This window comes from Perissodus microlepis, chromosome 5 (assembly GCF_051167445.1).
Source record: "Perissodus microlepis isolate ML-2025 ecotype Zambia chromosome 5, ASM5116744v1, whole genome shotgun sequence".
Lineage (NCBI taxonomy): Eukaryota > Metazoa > Chordata > Actinopteri > Cichliformes > Cichlidae > Perissodus > Perissodus microlepis.
The window spans coordinates 1,569,829-1,588,022 of NC_140465.1; the positions used below are offsets into that span (position 1 = coordinate 1,569,829).

Genomic DNA, 18,194 nt, shown 5'->3' on the forward strand with positions numbered 1-18,194 from the left:
GGGCTACATTTTAGCTAGCTAGCTAGCTAACCGTAGTAAGAGTGTTGTTTTTCTGGCGTTACCCTGCAAATACTGTTAGTGGTAGTTTGTCGTCTTTTATTAACCTTTCCGTTGTTACGTTGTGGACTCATGGACTTACAACTATGTTCAACAGGGTTATGAGAGAACGCTAGCATTAGCTGGCTACCTGGAGGTTGCTCAAGAAACAAGCCACGGCCAGCGATAACTCCGGCTAGCCGACAGTTTTAGCATTCCTGTTTCCACTTTAGTTAACTTGAGTCTTTTGGGTTTTTTTTCGTGTCATATGTGTGGCAGAGGTTAACGTTACTCTATAGAATTATGGCGCCTCGCGTACAGCTGGAGAAAGCGGCTTGGCGTTGGGTGGAAACTGTGAAACCAGAAGAAATCAGGCACGAGCATATAGAGCTAGCATATCGAATCAACCTCCCGGCCTGCAAAAGAGGTGCCTGCAGGTACAGTATCAACATTTCTAAACAATGTTTGTTGTGATAGCGCATGTTAGTGAAAATACCCCATTTGTTGAACTACATTATATTCAGATTAGTTAAAGGCTTAATGGTCGGCTGTTCCCTCGCTTGCGGACAAGCATCAAGTCTGTGGAGCAGTTTTATAGACTGTAGGAAAGCTAATGAAGACCCACTCTCGAATTTGACATTGCACAACTTAGCTCAGCCTAGCACACAGACACTTTGCTAGTGTCTTGTTACGGTCCGCACTGTTTGCTATGGTTGCGCTACAAAAACCATTATTGATCTCACCCCGTGGCCCCTACCTGGATACAAATATATCTATATTATTGCTAATATATATTTGTAATATATCTATATCATGGCTAAAGCACTTCTGGATGGATGCAAACTGCATTTCGTTGCCTTGTACCTGTGACATGTGCAATGACAATAAAGTTGAATTCTATTCTATTCTAAATGTGTGGGTGGCTGTGTTTGTCAACTGTGCGTTGTTTAAAAGCAATGTAGCCAAAGTGTGAACCAGTAAAGTTAATAGTATTAATTTGCTTTTCCAGGAGGAACTGCAAAGGGAATCCCAACTGCCTGGTTGGTATTGGTGAACAGGCATGGCTTGGAGAAATTGATGAAAGTGCTTTTCACAGTATCGATGACCCAAATTCAGAACGTCGAGAAAAGGTACTGCAAATGATTTTCTCACATGGCCTTTTTTTGGCTGCCTTGCTTGATGATTGACAGTCCAAGTCCTGGCCACATGTAGAAACAGTATATGTAAAGATAAGGTTATTTCTCTCTCTCTGTCTCTGCCCCTTTCTAGAACACATTTGTTGGGTTGACCAACCTTGGTGCAACATGTTATGTCAACACATTTCTGCAAGTATGGTTCCACAACCTGGAGCTGCGTAGGAGTCTCTATCAGTGCCAAAATTCAAGAGCAGAGGAACATGACACTGAGTCTGGTATAAGTCAAAACTAAATCCTGGGCTGCTTCTGTGTTTTTATTTGTTTTCCAAGTAAACTCGGCAGGTTTTAGCCAGATTTGGAAAGGTGTTGTTGCTTGTTGTACATATAAATAACGTACACACGTCGGTATGCAGTAGTTGGCACTTGTTCTTGTGCTTTCATAGATTCCTACTGATACTGGTGGCTGTAGCTCAGGTGGTAGAGCAGGCAGGTCACCTACTAACTGGAAGGTTGGTGGTTCGATCGATCCCAGTCTGTTCCAGTCTGCATGCCAAATATCCTTGGGCGAGATACTACCCCCATGTTGTTCTCCGATGCGTCCATCAGAGTATTAATGCTGTGCAAATGTTAGTTAGAAAGCACTTAGTAACCTATTAGGAAAAAGTGCTTGTGTGATTGGGTGAATGAACAAGTTGTGTAAAGCACTTTGAGTGCTCAGAGTAGAAAAATGCTGTATAAGAACCAGGCCATTTCCCATACTGGTTCTTACCCAAAGTACAAACACAGGGTTGATTGTTAGATTCTAAATTGGCCGTGTGTGTGATGCAAAAGTGTCAAGCTGTTTGTGAATGTATGAGTAAATGTAACTTTTCTTGTAAAGCACCTGGGGCTCAGGTGGTAGAGTGGGTCTTCTACCAATCCCAGTGTTGGAGGATCAATCCCTGGCTCCTGCAGTCCTGGTTTCTCTGGTCTGTGTGGACGGTCTTTGGGCGAGGTACTGAACCCTGAGTTGCCCCAGTTGCACCTCGCGGTGTGAGTGTGTGACAAAAAGACTGATCATTACATGCACCATCACTTCACGGAACAACCAAAACGGAGTAGAATACAGTCAAGTAGTTACTAGAAGAAAAGAGGCATCTGACTCACATTCACTGTGATGGATGCATTGGAGAGCAGCTTGGGGTATTTGGCAAGCACACAGCAAAATTCAGACTTTCTTGTGTGAAATGTGGAAGGCCCAATGCTCTGCTGGACTAGTACTCATTTCTACTGTTTTGAATGTATTTTCAAGTAACTGACATAATTTGCTTAAAGCAAAAGTAAATTTTTTATGTTAGCTACTGTGACAGCGCATATACAGTATACTGTGAAGGCTTATCCTCTGTCTATTTCAGATTACGAGCCCCAGTCCATCTGTGAGCATCTACAGTATCTGTTCGCTCTCCTGCAGAATAGCAACAGAAAGTACATCGACCCTTCAGGGCTAGTGAAAGCACTTGGTCTGGACACAGGACAGCAACAGGTACATTCAGTCCCATTTATCTATGCGTCCAAGGAGCCAGGCAAAATGATCTCACAATATCTTTTGAGACAATCTGAAGTTCTTTGTTGCACGCTGCTTTTGTTTCAGTCCAGTCTTTGTAGCTGAACATTTTCAAAGGAATGTTTGTTAAGCCACTAAACACTGATCTGTGAATCACTCGAGCATAAAAAAGCACGTATAACTTACAGGATGAATCACTGTTCTGTACACATAACGGAAACTTGGCAAAACTGTATTTTTAGCCATTTTGTTACTAGAAGCCACAGTTGGTTCCCATAAGAGGCATGTACAAATTACATTATAATTGAATAATATCAACACTTAGCAGTAAATCAGGAAGAAAAAACCCAGATATAGTCAATTATTTTGCTGTATTTTATGTTTTTAGGTGTTTGGGTTTTTTTTAAGGTTTTTTTGTTTTCAAAGTAAGTCACCTCGAGAACTGTGGGCTGTATTACAAAGTCAGGTCAACCAGTGTGCGGCCTGGATTGACTCCCTAACACTGCCAAACTGGATAAACAGTCAAATGAAGCTAGTTATCAGCTAGTTAACCGAAGGTTTCCCCTGTGTGTGGCGTTGACATCACGTGACCAATCTAAAACAGCTACTTCATGGGTCATTGGAGGCTTCCTCCACAGAAAATGTGTCACCTACTCCAGTCAGACATTTTCAGAGAACCGAGGTCACAAAATACAATACTGCTGCAACAAAGCACGTGCAATTAATGCTGCAGAAAGTGGCTGTTCTGTTGATTTAGCAGACAAAATGGTAAAATAAACATTTTAATTCCAGTGAACTAGTTCATGGCCGAGTGTGTATTTTGGTGCTGCTGTTTGTTTCTAAGGTCATGGCTGCACATCTGAGCTCCAAACTTTAAACTGGATCCATTCAAACATTAAAGCGCACTGTTCCATGGATGTGGCCGTCGCGTTAGTTTGTTGCAGGTCAAAGTGAAATGAATTTTACTCGTTGAACATTCTTAGTGGGTGTTCTGTGTTTCAGTAGCTGCAGTTCTAGCAGTGTAAAAACGACGAGCAGCCGATTACAAACACGTATACAAATGACACTCAGAGAAAATTTGCCTAAGAGTTGAGAATGTGTTGAAGAATAAAGGTGCTCATAGCAAATATTGGCTTTCAAGCTTGTTAGGAACGTACACACACTCTGCTTTTTGTCCTACTGACTTCAGAGCCTTTATTTCCAGGATGCCCAGGAGTTCTCGAAGCTGTTCCTGTCTCTGCTGGAGGACACACTGTCCAAACAGAAGAACCCGAACCTGCGGAACGTCATTCAGCAGCAGTTCTGTGGACAGTTCTCCTATGTTACTGTGTAAGGCTTCTTATTACTTACACTTGTTTCAATAGAGTACTGCTTTGTGTGGATTTGTTTTTCACATGTGACATACTACTAACACGTGTAAATGCTCACTGACACCTCAGAGCTCTGCTGTCAAAACCTGACGTAGATGGAACTCTGTCTGTGAAGCTGAAGCTCTAAGTGCTTAACGTTTGGAGAACATGTTCTTAGAACATGTTTAGTGTCAGTACAGAACATTACATCACGTTGCATTGGTTGGTAGGTTGCATACAAATTAGTTTATGTTAGCTAGCTAATAACAGAAACTCAGTATATATGGTATATGAGCATTTCATACACTTCTTTGCTGAAGTTTTCTATCAGTCTATATCCCTGCTAAACTTACAGAACTGTAGTTTGAACCCCAACTGTGAGTGAGTTGTTGGGCCTTGGCTCATAAGAACGGTATACAGTGGCTTTTCTGACTTTGAAACAAAACTATACAGTGATTTGGACACCGGACATTTGTGTGTCAGGCTGGTTCCTGTCAGAATGCAGTAATAAGGAAGACAGGAAGGTCTCCTGTTCCACACAGATGTGCTGCTTGTTTATGTTTACAGTTCTTGGAAAATAGTTCTTTATGTTATGTTTTTGCCGTTTGCTACATAGGAGGGGTTTCACAGGTGTGGCTTAGTGTGTGTGCATATTTATTTTATATTAGAGTTAGCATTTGGACTGCAACATGAATCATTCAAAGGTGCTCAGCAGTTTTATGGCTTTGGTTTGAAGAAGAATGGGATGCTTAGTAAGTATTTAAAAAAAACTGGTAAAAGCTGAAAAACTTCAGGACTTTCCCCCCAAACTTTAAAACATTCATCTCAAAAATGACCCAGCTGACATTTTTGAGAGTGCATAAAGCAGAGGTGGAAATGCTGCTGTTTTGGCTGTTCATCAGGTGTAACCAGTGTGGACGATCATCTGCTCTTCCATCGCGGTTTTACGAGCTAGAGCTGAACATCCAGGGCCACAAGAGCCTCACTGAGTGTGTCACCGAGTTCTTAAAGGTATCTGTCATTCAGCTACACTCAGTTTGTAGATGGCATTAGTGCATTAGTTTATTTAAAATCAAAATCAGTCACATGTTAGCAAATATTAGATCTGTCCAGTTTGAATTTAATTGCCTTTTAAATGTTCTGACTTTATTTTCCTTGCACCCCACTTTGCAGGAGGAGAAGCTGGATGGGGAAAACCGCTACTTCTGTGAGACGTGTCAGAGTAAGCAGAATGCCACCCGAAGGATCAAGCTGCACAGCCTTCCTCCAACCATCAACCTGCAGCTCATGCGCTTTGTCTTCGATAGGTCAGCCATCACTCTGTATTTCTCTGATCTCATTTAAATGGGGGCAGGATATCAACTAAATAATAATATTACATAAAAGTAATCAATTGATTTGGATGTCATTGAATGAATTAAGTACTTAATCTCCTACAACCCAGCTAGAATAGAAGGCAGCAAAGAAGTGGCTAAAGAGAAGCACGGTCATGGAGTGCCCTCGCCAGTCTAAAGAACTCAGTCCTATAGACGATCTGTGATCTGAAGCTTTGAGTTGACAAGAGGCAGCCAAGAAACCTAAAGGATTTAGAGTTTCTATAAAGAGAAGGCTGAGGAAAATGTTTGTGTGCTGCTCACTGGATCACAACAAATGAAAACTTAAGTTTTGTAGATCCTGATCACATTATGCTTTAAAAAGTAGGATTATCCATGAAATGCTGAACACAGTTTCACAGGCCGGCCCACTCTTCCATGTTACATCTGTTATGTGTTTGAAACCAAGATGGCACTCACTCATCTTGAGACTTCAGAGTCGAATGGATGATGCTGGAGTAGCTGTGTTCAGCTTTCATACTGTCTAAACTAAAATACACAGCAGTATTAAAATGTAATCTTTTTTTTTTAATCTCTTAAAGTCACTTTTTTTAAGGAAACTAGCTGGAATTAATTAATTAAACTATTTATGTCATTGGTTTCTTCTGCCTTGAGGTCAGAGGATTTACTGACATGTGTTTTCTCCTCCAGACAAACAGGCCACAAGAAGAAGCTCAACTCTTTCATCAGCTTTCCAGAGCAGTTGGACATGGGGCCTTTCCTAGAAGAAAAGCAAGGTATGAGCAGTATCTCTGCGTGCCACAGAAAGCAGCCACACCGATTCAACAGTTTCCACTGGCTTGTGGCAGCTATACAACAGGAATGTGGTCCAGCTTATAGATAAACAACTGTGTCTTGAGTGATTCAGTTACACGTTGACAGCTACATTAGTTCACACCTAGTTATAGCATAGATCAAATGTGGATTGCACCTATGTATTTGAGGTACCTAAATAAATACATCATCTGTTGTCTGCCAGTTGTTGCACTTTAACAAAGTGACATGTGAAAAAGTTCACTTGCAGCCTGTCTCTAAAGTGGCCCCAGACACATTATGCATGTAGACACTGGTAAACTAAAGGGGCCCAGCACAGACCATCTCTGAATCTGGGCTGAGTGATTACATCTCCTGTATGGTTCAGGAGTGTCTTACTACCCAATAACATGAGTTATAATGTTATGTCTGTCCGTCTCGCCAGATGAGAAATGTGTCTATGAACTGAGCGCAGTGCTGATTCATCGGGGAATCAGTGCCTACTCCGGCCACTACATCGCCCACGTGAAAGATGCTCGTACTGGCGACTGGTACAAATTCAACGATGAGGAAATTGAAAAGATGGAAGGCAAAAAGCTACAGCTTGGTATTGAGGAGGACATTGGTACGTAGTAAGTAGCATGGAAATGGGGACACTTCAGTAGTACCTTTGTGAAATCCCCATGTCACGTTATGTTATTGTTGCCAAATATTATTTCTAATGTACAATGTTCTTCCATCCATCCATTTTCTTCTGCTTACCTGGGTCTGGGCAGAGAAGCCCAGACCTAACCACCTTCTCCAGCTTGTCTGGGGGAGCACCATGGCATTCCTCGGTAAGCGATTATATCTTACCGAGATTATATATAAAAGAGATTATATCTCTCCAGCGTGTCCTGGATCTGCCCCGTGGTCTCCTCCCAGTGGGACATGTCTGAAACACTTCACCCAGGAGGCGTCCTTTTGGTGTGGAGCAGTAGCTGCTCTACTCTGAGCCCTTTTGGATGGCCAAACTCCTGACTCTGTCCCTAAGGGAGAGGCCAGACACCCTTCAGAGGAAGCTCATTTCTGCTTTTTGTATCCACGATCTCGTTCTTTCAGCCACTACCCACAGCTCATGACCACAGGTGAGGGTAGGGACATAGATCGACCTTTTACACTCAGCTCTCTCTTTATCATGACGAACCAGTACAGCATCTGCATCACTGCAGCTGCAGCACCAATCCGTCTGTCGATCTCCCACTCCTCTCTCCCTGTACTTGTGAACAAGACCGCGCGATACTTAAACTCCTCCACTTGGGGCAGCAACTCGTCTCTGACACAGAGTGGGCACTCCACCCTTTTGAGGAGCCTCCATCAATCTTGGAGGTGCTGATTCTCATTCCCGCCGCTTCACACTCGGCTGTGAGCCGCTCCAGTGCGAGCCAGAGGCCATTATGAAAAAAATCCTTGACAAAGGGCAGTCCACCCACTGTGAACCAGTCCAACATATATAACTCTAAGCCTAACCCTATGTGGACAAAGCTCTTGGAACGGTTGTATAAGGATCAATTGGTTCGAAGCAACGGGCCAGACACTCTGTGCTCCAGAAGCACCTCTCACAGGACACTCCGAGGGACAGGGCTGAACGCCTTCTCCAAATCCACAAAACACGTACACTGATTGGCCAAATTCCCATGCACCCTCAAGTATCCTCGAGAGGGGGAAGAGCTGGTCCAGTGTAGGATGGGGCGATTGGACAAATATATCGCCGATAGGCTGAGCCCATCGGCGATCATTTTCACAAAGGCAATTTATTTATTTATTTGCCCATGAGTAAGTTTGCTAATAATGATGGAGCTAATAGAAGCAGTCAACAGAAAAAAAAATAATAGCGCTGTTTTAACAGCAGCCTCCTCAGAGTGCGCCCAAATGCTTGTTGCTGCAGAAGCTGGCGATAGCCGCATACTCAGCCGGATGGTGGACACGTACATGTTCATGCAAGTTGGTCGTGTTTGAGTCCTTTGCTCGCACTATACGTCTGCAAAAGTGGCACACAGCTTTGGTTATATCCTCTTTCCTCCCAAATGGGCAACTTAATATATATTTTTTTAGTGCTGTCAGCGTTAATGTGACTAACGCAATTAACAGTTAACCCAACCCATCTGGAGCGCAGACTGAGTCAAAATCCCTGAAATGTCTCTGTCAACGCATTTCAGACAGTTTGTCCAAAGTTTGTTCATTCTGCGCTCCGGATGGGTTGAGCGCGTTAAAAATCGTAATCATGATGACGGCATTAACGCTGACAGCCCTAACTTTGGAGGGAAATAACTTTGTCCATGTTTGGACTTCTGTCTTGTAAACGCCCAAATCAGTCCGTGCATGATTACATTACTCCGCCATTCAAAAGGTCTGCGCATGCGTGAATGTATCGCTCGTCATCGATTATTGGACTGACGATTGTCGGTTGGAAAATTTTTACATATCGCCCCACTCTAGTCCAGTGATCTGTGACCAGGAAGATAACAGAACCTCGGATGCTCCTGTGTCCGAGGTTCAACTAAGGGAGGGAGTCTCCTTTCCAGCATCCTGGGATAGACTTTCACGGAGGCTGAGGAGAATGATCCCCCCTATAGTTGAAGCTTCTGGTCCCCCTTCTTAAACAGGGCTCTAGAGTGCGACCAATTTGGTCGCAAATGTGACCAAATTTTTCAGTGGTGCGACTAAAACTAAATATTTGGTCGCACCTGTGCGACCAACTGTTCAGGTAACAAAAAAAAAAATCTCTGCAACTCTCCGTGTGGTCAACAACAGACACACATTATGCCCCTATCGTGGACTAAACCAATCAGAGATAGTCAGGGGGGGACCTCTCTGATTGGCCGTGGTCCAGTTGAAAGTGCAGGTGGAAGAGAGAGGTGAGTAGCTTGAATAAAGCGATATCGATTCATTAACGGATTCCACACAAAGACGTAAACAGAGCGGACCCGACGCATCAGAATCAGCTTTGTCTTTCCCGGCTTTCTCACCCGACGGCCCGTACACGGACACGCTGTCGGAGCTTAGCGATTCTGATGCGTCTGGTCCGCTGTGTTTACGTCTTTTTTGCGCTGATTCTGAGCTGCAGGTTTTGTCTCTCCAACCAAAATTCGCCAAGCCAGCAGCAAAAGAAGCAGCAAACTGCGCTTCACATTTGATCAATGTCGTCATGAATTCGCTCTGACTTTTGCTGTTTTGCTTCCACCACGATAAAAATCACACTTCCTGCACAGCTCTCTCTCTGTGTGTACTTCAGGAACAGTTTCCCATCTCAAATCTCTGTTTTCTGCATTATTACTTATTACCCACCAGTCTACCGTTGTTTACAGCGCTGCCTTTTTCTTTTTTCACTTAAATGACCTCCGACAAGAAAGCCTAATTTCTGCTGTTCAATACTGAAGAAATTTAAACTTCTTAAAATTATGCAAAATTGCAGAATATTGCAGAATATTTGTAAGGTTATCTGCTATAAAAAGCCAGACCAGGAAAATCTCCTTCATGTTTTTCTGTTTTATTCTCAGTTACTTTCACACAAAGGCATCTGCTGTGATGTTCACAATGCTGATGAAGTCTCACATGTATCAGTACTGATAAATGATCAGAATTATAATATTTCTGACTGTCTGAGGCTAAATTGAATCAAATCAGGACTTTGAGAACTGGAATCGAATGGATTATAGAAATCAGTGATGATGCCCAGCCCAGTGAGCAGCCTGGGCCCGACAGAGTGGATGTAGCTGCAGGTAATGAGAAAAGATGAAAAGAACGATTGATAACTTTTTTGTTAAGTTAAGGCCTGATCTGTCTGAAATTCATAGCCAGCTCTGACACGGTGCCATCAATCTTTGAACGCTGAAAAAGCAGCAGTGTATCCAGGAAACACATTATATGCTGCAATAAATGCCCAAGTGTCCCCTCTCCCCGCTGCCTTTCAGCAGCAGGCAGCAGCAAACAGGTCGCCAGAGGAGCCGAGATGATGATTAAGTTTAACATTTTCTACAATATTGACAAAGCACTTTAAGCACAAGTTTGTTAGTTAATAATTTAGAAATGAATATTGTCTGTATGGACTCCCCCCCCAAAGAAAGTGCACATGTAAAACTGCGGTATTAAGCGATGCGGTTGAAAAATTTGAGTGCGCCTAACTTTTGTGCCGGTACGCCTAAATTTTTAAAGTTAGGCGTACCGGGGCGCCCATGTCAAAAAGTTAGTCTAGAGCCCTGTTAAAGATGGGAACCACCACGCAGGTCTGCCAATCCAAATGTACCGCCCCTTATCTCCACGCAACATTGTAGAGTTGTGTCAGCCAAGACAGTCCTATAACATCCAGCGCCTTAAGGAGCTCAGGGTGAACGTCATCCACCCCAGGAACTCTGCCACCGAGGAGTTGTTTAACAGTGACCTCGCCCCCGGAGATAGTCAAATCGTCCCTCTCGTCCACAGACTCTGCTTCCACTACAGAAGACATGTCAGTTGGATTAAAGAGCTCCTCGATGTATTCCTTCCACTGCCCAACAATATCCTCAGTTGAAGCCAGCAGAGCTCCACCCACTCTATACACAATGTGGGTGAGCACCACTCCTGAGTCGCCTGATGGTTTCCCAGAAACTCTTCAAGGCAGTCAAAGTTTCCATGCCCTCTGCGCCACCCAGTGCCACTGCGCCCAGCCGGGCCCATGGCACTGGCCTCCGGGTACCCCAGGCCTGGCTTCAGGGCGGGGCCCCAGACAGAGTGAGCTGTTCACTAGATTTGTCACTTATAGGGGTGTATAATGTTCTTTACTATTAAAAATGTAAACACAAGGTTCCTAATAACAGTGGACCAGCTTTTTTGTTTGTTTGTTTTGCAAATGTATTGTCAATTTTACCACCTGAGGGATGTATACACTTTCTTATGGTTGTTTTTCTTCTTTACTCCACTTGTTTCCTAGCTGAGACGGTAAAATCCCAGACAAAAAAACCAAAGTGCAGTAAAGGCTATCACTGCTCCAGAAATGCATACATGCTGGTGTATAAGGTCCAGCAGGAGGAAAGCTCAGGTCCTTTCGGGACTAATGTGGAGGTGCCAGGTGTGTCGATTTTGAATTGATTTTTGCGTGACCTCTACAATTGGTAAAAACAAATGGACCTCTGTGTGATGCATGTCTGATTGTCTTTTCTCTTTTCTGACCAACAGCCTTTCTTCAGAGGTTGGTAGACCAAGACAACCATAAGTTTGAGGAATGGTGCAGTGAGATGACTGACATGAGAAAACAGAGTGTGGATAAGGGCAAGGCTAAGCATGAAGAGGTGAAGGAGCTCTACAAGCTTTTACCCGCAAGAGACGGTCGGTAAAATCATGCCTTAATCATCCACAGTCCACTTAACAGAAACACTTAGAGTGTGCACATGTTTGTTACAGTTCAAAGTATTCTTACATGCACACAGTGTGCTGTTTCCCAAATGTAAACTCTACTTCGTCAGGCTGTTGAGGTATATTATTGGCTCCTCGAGCATCTTCATCTTCCGAAACAACACGATGGAGTCACAAAAAACCATACCACCTTTAGTCTCTGGTGCCACTGTTGGACATATTCCAGCTCTACTGTGTTAGACTGCAGCTGTCAGTATTAGTCTTTATGTTCTGTGTCTATTGCCTAGAAGGTCAACAAAGAAACTCAAGCAGGTGGAGAACTTGTGCTGTGCTGCTAAACAAGGTTTGCTATTGATAGCTGCAGTCCAAGGCAGTGGAACTGCCTGATTATTTTTGTATTCTTGTTACACAGTGCATGTGACGTGTGAATAATTATTTATGTCACACATTTTATGCGTACATGCACACACACAAACACGGCCATGTCAGGCCACGAATAGGATGTGATTTGTTGATCTCACAGTTATTAGTACAACAGATTCCCTCCCTGTACTGTTAAGACACACATGTCTTGGGATATAGCAATGGGTGGTCTGGACGTTGGCATGCTTTATGCGATGGAGCCAATGCAGCGGGCTGTGATCCAAACAGAGTGTGAAAGGGTGGCCCAGGAGGTAATAACAGAGTCAACCACCCACCAGCTTGTCAGGCACTCCTTTTCAGTCGTGCTGTCCCAGGGTTCCTACGCGGTCCCACCCCCTCCCCACCCTCAGGAGCAAAACTGCCTACGGCGCTCTATTTGAGGTGTCAGTCTGCAGAATAAAAGGGAAGGAAAAGTTAGGAGTGTGGAGCAGGGGCTTCCCACAGAGAGCCTTCTTCCCCTGCACAAATGCCACCTGGCGCCGCTCTGTCCACTGGACCAGATCTGTGGCATCCTTTCGGTTGAGACTGGGGACTGGTCTGGTCCGTGAAGTTCAGGACGAACCAGCAGTTGTAATCAGCCAGGAACCGTCTCACCTCTTTTTAGGTCTTGTGACATGGTCAGGATGCGACAGTTGTTGTTTTTGCACCTGTGGGTACAACTGCACACCTCCCAAGTGGTTACCCCAGATACTGTACCTTCTTCCATTCAACTTCAAAACTTCTTCGGGTTGCTGGTGAGCCCCGCCTGCCTCAAGTACTCCAGGACCGTGGGCACCCGCTGTACATGCTCCCCCCAGGTGTCACTATGGATGTTAATGTTATTCGCATAGGCAGAATATGCAGCGAGCGGTCCATGAGACATTGGAAGAAGCCTGGCCTCCAAACAAGCCGAATGGAAGTGTGACAAACTGGCCCAGGAGCTTGTTGACCCAGGGCATGGGATAAGCGTGCGACTCTTCTATCACTCCTATCTTCAGCATTTCAGTTAATTCCTTCTGAACAATTTATCTGTTATGTTCAGGCAGCCTGTAGGGTTATGAACGCACCTTCACACCAGGGCACGTTACAGAATAGTGCTCTATGAAATTGGTATATCTGGGCATGGGGGAGAATATATCTGCAAAACACTGTTGCAATGAAAAACACATCCGCTCTCTGATCATCACAATGGAGGGAGGAGGTAATGGTGGAAATTGGCATCTCCGGCTCCAGCTCGTCTCTCTCGGTCACCAGGCTCACCAGAGAAATAGTTTCAGCCACTCTCCACGCTTGAAGGAGGTTGAGTTGATATACTTGTGTATACCTCCCCTGTCCGACTGCACCAACTCATAGACAACTCGTCACACGGCGAGCAACTTTGAGGTCGAAAAAGGGAGTAATAGAGTACTTGGTCTTTCATTCATTCTTAGCTGGGCTTGGACCTTCCTCCCACTTTTCTTTAATTAGTTACAACACTGTAGCTTCCTGATGAACAGCAACTCAAAGGGAAAAAATCCCGTGGAGGCCTGGGTGCACCTCCTGCACTGCAAACAACAGAGGGCCTAACCACTGATTCCAATTGCGTTCATCCTCGTGAATGAACTTCTTGGATTCTAAAGTCTTATTCAGACGCTCCACCAGCCCATTGGTCTGAGGGTGGTAGATGTTGGCCCAAACAGATTTAATGCCTAGTAATTCATACAGCTCTGTTAGTGAGCAAGGAACGATATGCCCTGCTCACTCAGTAGCTCTTTAAGGGGGCTGACTCAGGAGATGACCTGAAGCATCGCCTATGCCACACTGTTTGCAGAAATTATGCCCAGCAGCATTGCTTTGGGATATCGCATCACATAATCCACTGGAACTAATGCGATATTCATGTGCACTCCGTTGAAATGGCCCCATGAGGTCCATGCCAATGCGTTCACACGGCACCTCTGTTATTTGGTAATGGGTGCAAAGGCGTTTTCGAAATGATCGGCTGGTTCACCAGCTAAGACTCAGACCAGGGCACGTTCCTACGAATGCCCGGCTGATAAAATTGAGACATTGTTCGCTCCAGAGTTGTGTCATATCCCGTATGCCCCATTTGTCCTCACAGACAAAGGGGAGGGTTTTGTAGGGCTGGCATTTCCCCCACCTTCATCCCTGGGCACTGTTGACGAACGTCTCCTGGTCGCCCGCACCTGCGACATTCCTGCCCCGATGTACGTGCAGCTCCCGGTGAGTGGGGTCCAGTGTCTGTAGCCACTGAGACCAATAAAGAAACAGCAGAGAGAGACGGGGTATTCTGTGCAGGCAGTGGTGACCACAGTGGTGTTATCTCCCGGAGCCACCTCCTTGGCACTGGATCCTGACAATGTCCTGCCACCTGTTGTGGCTCCCTAACCGATTCTCTCGCCCGTTACCACGATGTTCCAGTTGGCTGGTCGACATCAGTGGACGCACTCCAATGTGTCTGCCAGGAGCCCCTCCACGAACTGCTCAAGTACAGTCCAACTGCCTAGCTTGCCAAGTCGTGCAGCCACCTGGAATAGGCCTGTTCCTCCGGCCACATTAGCGCCTTCCGGAAGCATCAGTGGTGGCCCTCTGGGAAGAGCCACAGCCAATCCACTATTGCTCATTGGACGTCTTAGAAGCTGACTTTCGCCGCTGCGGATAGGCTGAGAGGCAAGGCTTGGGCTTTCCCAAAAGGAGTGACAGCGGCCGCAGGACCCACTCCACCTCGGGCTACTAACACACCTCCACTGTGACTCAACAAACCTCCAAGAACACCTGGGGGTCACCCCCCTCCCTGATCCAGTAGAGAGTCCCACCGGAGCCAGGGGGAGCAGCAGCGGTGCCAGAAGGAGGCAGACCAAGCAGCTAGCCGCTGCAGAAACTGCGTCCAGGATTGGTAAATGGTAAATGGCCTGTATTTGTATAGCGCTTTCACTAGTCCCCCCTAGGGAGGACTAGGCAACCTTCCGATTACAAGGCGAACTCCCAACTCTTGAGCCACGATTCAGCCTGGTCTTGCAGCTTCTCCATTTGCATCTGCCACATCACCAGTTGCTCTTGCTGCAACGTTGCTAGGTCCACCACCGTCTGCACCAGTAATAGGACTGGGTGTGCAGGCTGTGTTCCCACATGCCTGCCTGGGTTTTGGCACCACTGAGACACATGTGTTCTGGGACCCCAGCATCACACACATACAGTCAGGTTTACAGGCCCGTGATCATTTATTTGCAAAGGTGATCTCTGGTGAGCTTTCGCAACTTTCCAGCTGCAACGGTGCCAGCCTGCCTTCCCTGGCACTGTCCCTCTGAACCTGTCGGTTTCTGGTTTTGTTTTTTTACGAAACTGAAAGAGTAATTTTGCATGTGTAACATGATAATGTTAACACATGTATGTCTGGGATAAGGTACAGGGAACCTGTTGTTACCACAATAGAAGCCTGAATTTTTCTCCTTATGGTTGTGTTCCTCTGCTTTCTCTGTGTACAGGCGAGCCGTATGAGTTTATCCCCCTTGACTGGCTTAAGAAGTGGCTTGATGACTCTACTGCCACTAAAGAAATTGACAGCTCCCGCTTCTTGTGTTCTCATGACAAACTTCACCCAGACAAAGTGGGAGACACCAGGAAGGTTTCCATGCAAGCTGCACAACTCCTGTATGAACGCTATGGTGGAGGGCCTAGACTGAATGGTTAGACTTTTCAAATCATGAGCTTCTGCACCCGTCATAGTTTCATTTCTTCAAGTTACACATCCATCGTTGTCATATTTAACCATGTCAGACTAATGAAAAAGTGAACTAAGAGATTCAAATTATACTCAAAATGACAAAATGATCTTGTTTCAGCACAAACTGTGTCATTGCAACACATTTACCACTGGTAAGGATGACAAGTGCAGACAGCTGTCAGATTCACTTGTTCACTTTGAAATAAGGTTCAGTAAATGTGTCTAAACAGTTTTTGATAGGGTGTGCCTGAGAAGGCAGCAAACCGATAACATTTGTTTAAAAAAGTTTGTTATTGCAGAGGTCAGTAACCTCACGAGTATACTAGAATATGAAAATACTACAGATTACCTCTGTCTATATTGTATGTTCTGTACAACAGTATAGGTCACTTTGTGTGTTTGTTTAGAGTCGTCTTTGTGCAGAGAGTGTGTTAGCCAACGATGCAGAGTGCTTCGGCTGAAGAACCAGCTCAGTGAAGATTACAAGGAAATCTCAAACCTGGTGAAGCGCACATTCAGGTAAGCACACTCTGGCTAAGTGTAGGTTGGCGAATCAATGTCTTGACTTAAGTCCATATAAAAGTATATTTTATTGCACTGTGTATCAGTGGTGCAGGTATCTGGGTAGGCAAAGCATCTCTGCGGAGCTGGAGGCAACTGGCTTTGGAACAGCTGGAGGAGGATGAACATGAAACCACATACAACAACAGCCAGACCAATGGACAGGGACCACACACCAACAACAGTAAAGGTTCTAATAATCCTTACAATTGTATTTTTTCTTCTGTGTCCTCCACTTCCATTATTGTGTTTTTGTACCTGTCAGCCAAACTGAAAATAATAGACATTTACTGTGTTTCATTCAGTCATCATTTGCAGATTTGCTGCACATAATATTCCTCATATTAATTATATAATAAGTATTGATTTTGACCTGATTCTGATGCTTGTCCTGTTTTTGTTTTCCCTAAAGAGACCTCCCCAGGATTGTTTAGGCATTCTGTAAATGGGCTTTTATTTGCTTGTTCATAAAATCTATCTTTTTCAAATGGCCAGAAAAGCCAATAAAATTCATAGATTTTTGTTCACAACTGTAGACAGACTCTTGAATATACTCAAAGGCCATTTTATTAGGTACATGTCTTCAGCTGCTTGTTGACACAAATGTGTAATCAGCCAATTCCTTGGCAGACACTCGTGGATTTAGCCATGTGGACGTGGCCAAGACAACCTGCTGACGTGCAAACCAAACATCAGAATGAGGGAGAAAGATGAATTTATTTTGAGCCACACTGTTCTGAGTATTTCAGAAAAAGAGAAGCTTTTATTGTAACCAGCAAAGTGTCCAGTGACTATGTGTGTGCACCAGTCATGCTTTACATGTGCAGCCATGTTTGGCATCTGCGACCATGGTTTTGGATATGAACATTACCTGTTTGTTTGCAGAGTTCAGCTCAGAGCTGTCAGAGTGCACTGAGGATGAGATGAAGACTTTTAATGAAGATATCGTCTGCAGTCACGGTATTTGCCACCATCAGCAGTAATTATTAGATATGCAGATGTTTTAAACACTTTAAAAACAAAACAACGTTCGCTGTTATGGCTGTGCTAACATCCATAATATAATTCTTATGTGCCTACTGTGTAGGTGGTCTGAGTATTCTGGAAACTGAACGGAAGTTGGTGTCGCCTGAAGTTTGGACCAAGTTTCGGGAATACTTCCCCAAAGCCCCAGAATTCACCCAGGACCAAGAGGCTTGTCAGCAGTGCCTGGTTAGTGCACAGCAGTGCATCACTCTGATCCCCTGTGTCGTCACTACAGCTACATTATGTTTGAAATATATTTTCTTTAAGCCTGCGTCACAATTTGTCAGACACAGTTCATGTTGTGTAGATTGATAGTTCATTAACCTCCTCAGACCCGAACTCTTCCACGGCATGCATTTTTAATTTCTCTTTGATATTTGGGCTGATTGGGATCTGATGAATGTAAAAACAAAGAATTACCTGATTTTTTTTTTATATATATATTTTTTTTACCTGATTTTTGTTTCTAAAAAATGAGAGCCACATATGAGGATATTCATTTAAAATTTCAATAGAACAGTAGCAGTATAACGTCCTCGTAAGTGGATATCAGGCCCTTGCAGAGCAAACTTGAGCATTTTGGTCTAAATAACCCAAAATGTGATGTCCACATATGTGGACGCAACAGCCCCCTGGAAAAGAATGGGTGGATATATTCAATACATATGATATAATCATATTGAAAAATTAATATTTTGTCCCTCTGATGATAACTACAGCTGACAAACTTCCGTCTTTTAATATTGAGCTACAAATGAATAGAGCTTGGTATCACATTCAATTTCTAGATTTGATTCCATTTTGACTCAGTCAGTCAGAAATATTATAATTCTGATCATTTATCAGTACAGATTCATATTTTTATATCTATGTATAAACCAAAGCTGACACTGTGAGAGCGTCACAGCAGGCGCCTCTGTG

The 18,194-nt window shown here is 44.3% G+C and overlaps 1 protein-coding gene across 5 annotated transcripts in view; it reads left to right on the forward strand.

Moving 5' to 3' along the window:
• usp48 (ubiquitin specific peptidase 48) overlaps window positions 1–18,194 on the forward strand; it is a 30,614-nt gene that overhangs the window by 193 nt on the left and 12,227 nt on the right. For 2 of the 5 annotated variants that reach the window (XM_084927322.1, XM_084927325.1), the window contains exons 1-16: window positions 340–473; window positions 1,046–1,166; window positions 1,306–1,447; window positions 2,567–2,694; window positions 3,920–4,044; window positions 4,967–5,075; window positions 5,238–5,371; window positions 6,089–6,174; window positions 6,636–6,815; window positions 11,139–11,276; window positions 11,384–11,533; window positions 15,448–15,648; window positions 16,094–16,205; window positions 16,295–16,437; window positions 17,133–17,207; window positions 17,335–17,459. In XM_084927322.1, coding sequence (XP_084783448.1) covers window positions 340–473; window positions 1,046–1,166; window positions 1,306–1,447; window positions 2,567–2,694; window positions 3,920–4,044; window positions 4,967–5,075; window positions 5,238–5,371; window positions 6,089–6,174; window positions 6,636–6,815; window positions 11,139–11,276; window positions 11,384–11,533; window positions 15,448–15,648; window positions 16,094–16,205; window positions 16,295–16,437; window positions 17,133–17,207; window positions 17,335–17,459 — 2,103 coding nt within the window. Of the gene's footprint in view, window positions 1–315; window positions 474–1,045; window positions 1,167–1,305; window positions 1,448–2,566; window positions 2,695–3,919; window positions 4,045–4,966; window positions 5,076–5,237; window positions 5,372–6,088; window positions 6,175–6,635; window positions 6,816–11,138; window positions 11,277–11,383; window positions 11,534–15,447; window positions 15,649–16,093; window positions 16,206–16,294; window positions 16,438–17,132; window positions 17,208–17,334; window positions 17,460–18,194 lie in introns of those variants that run through there. The other 3 variants (XM_084927323.1, XM_084927324.1, XM_084927321.1) reach the window with 2 other exon arrangements.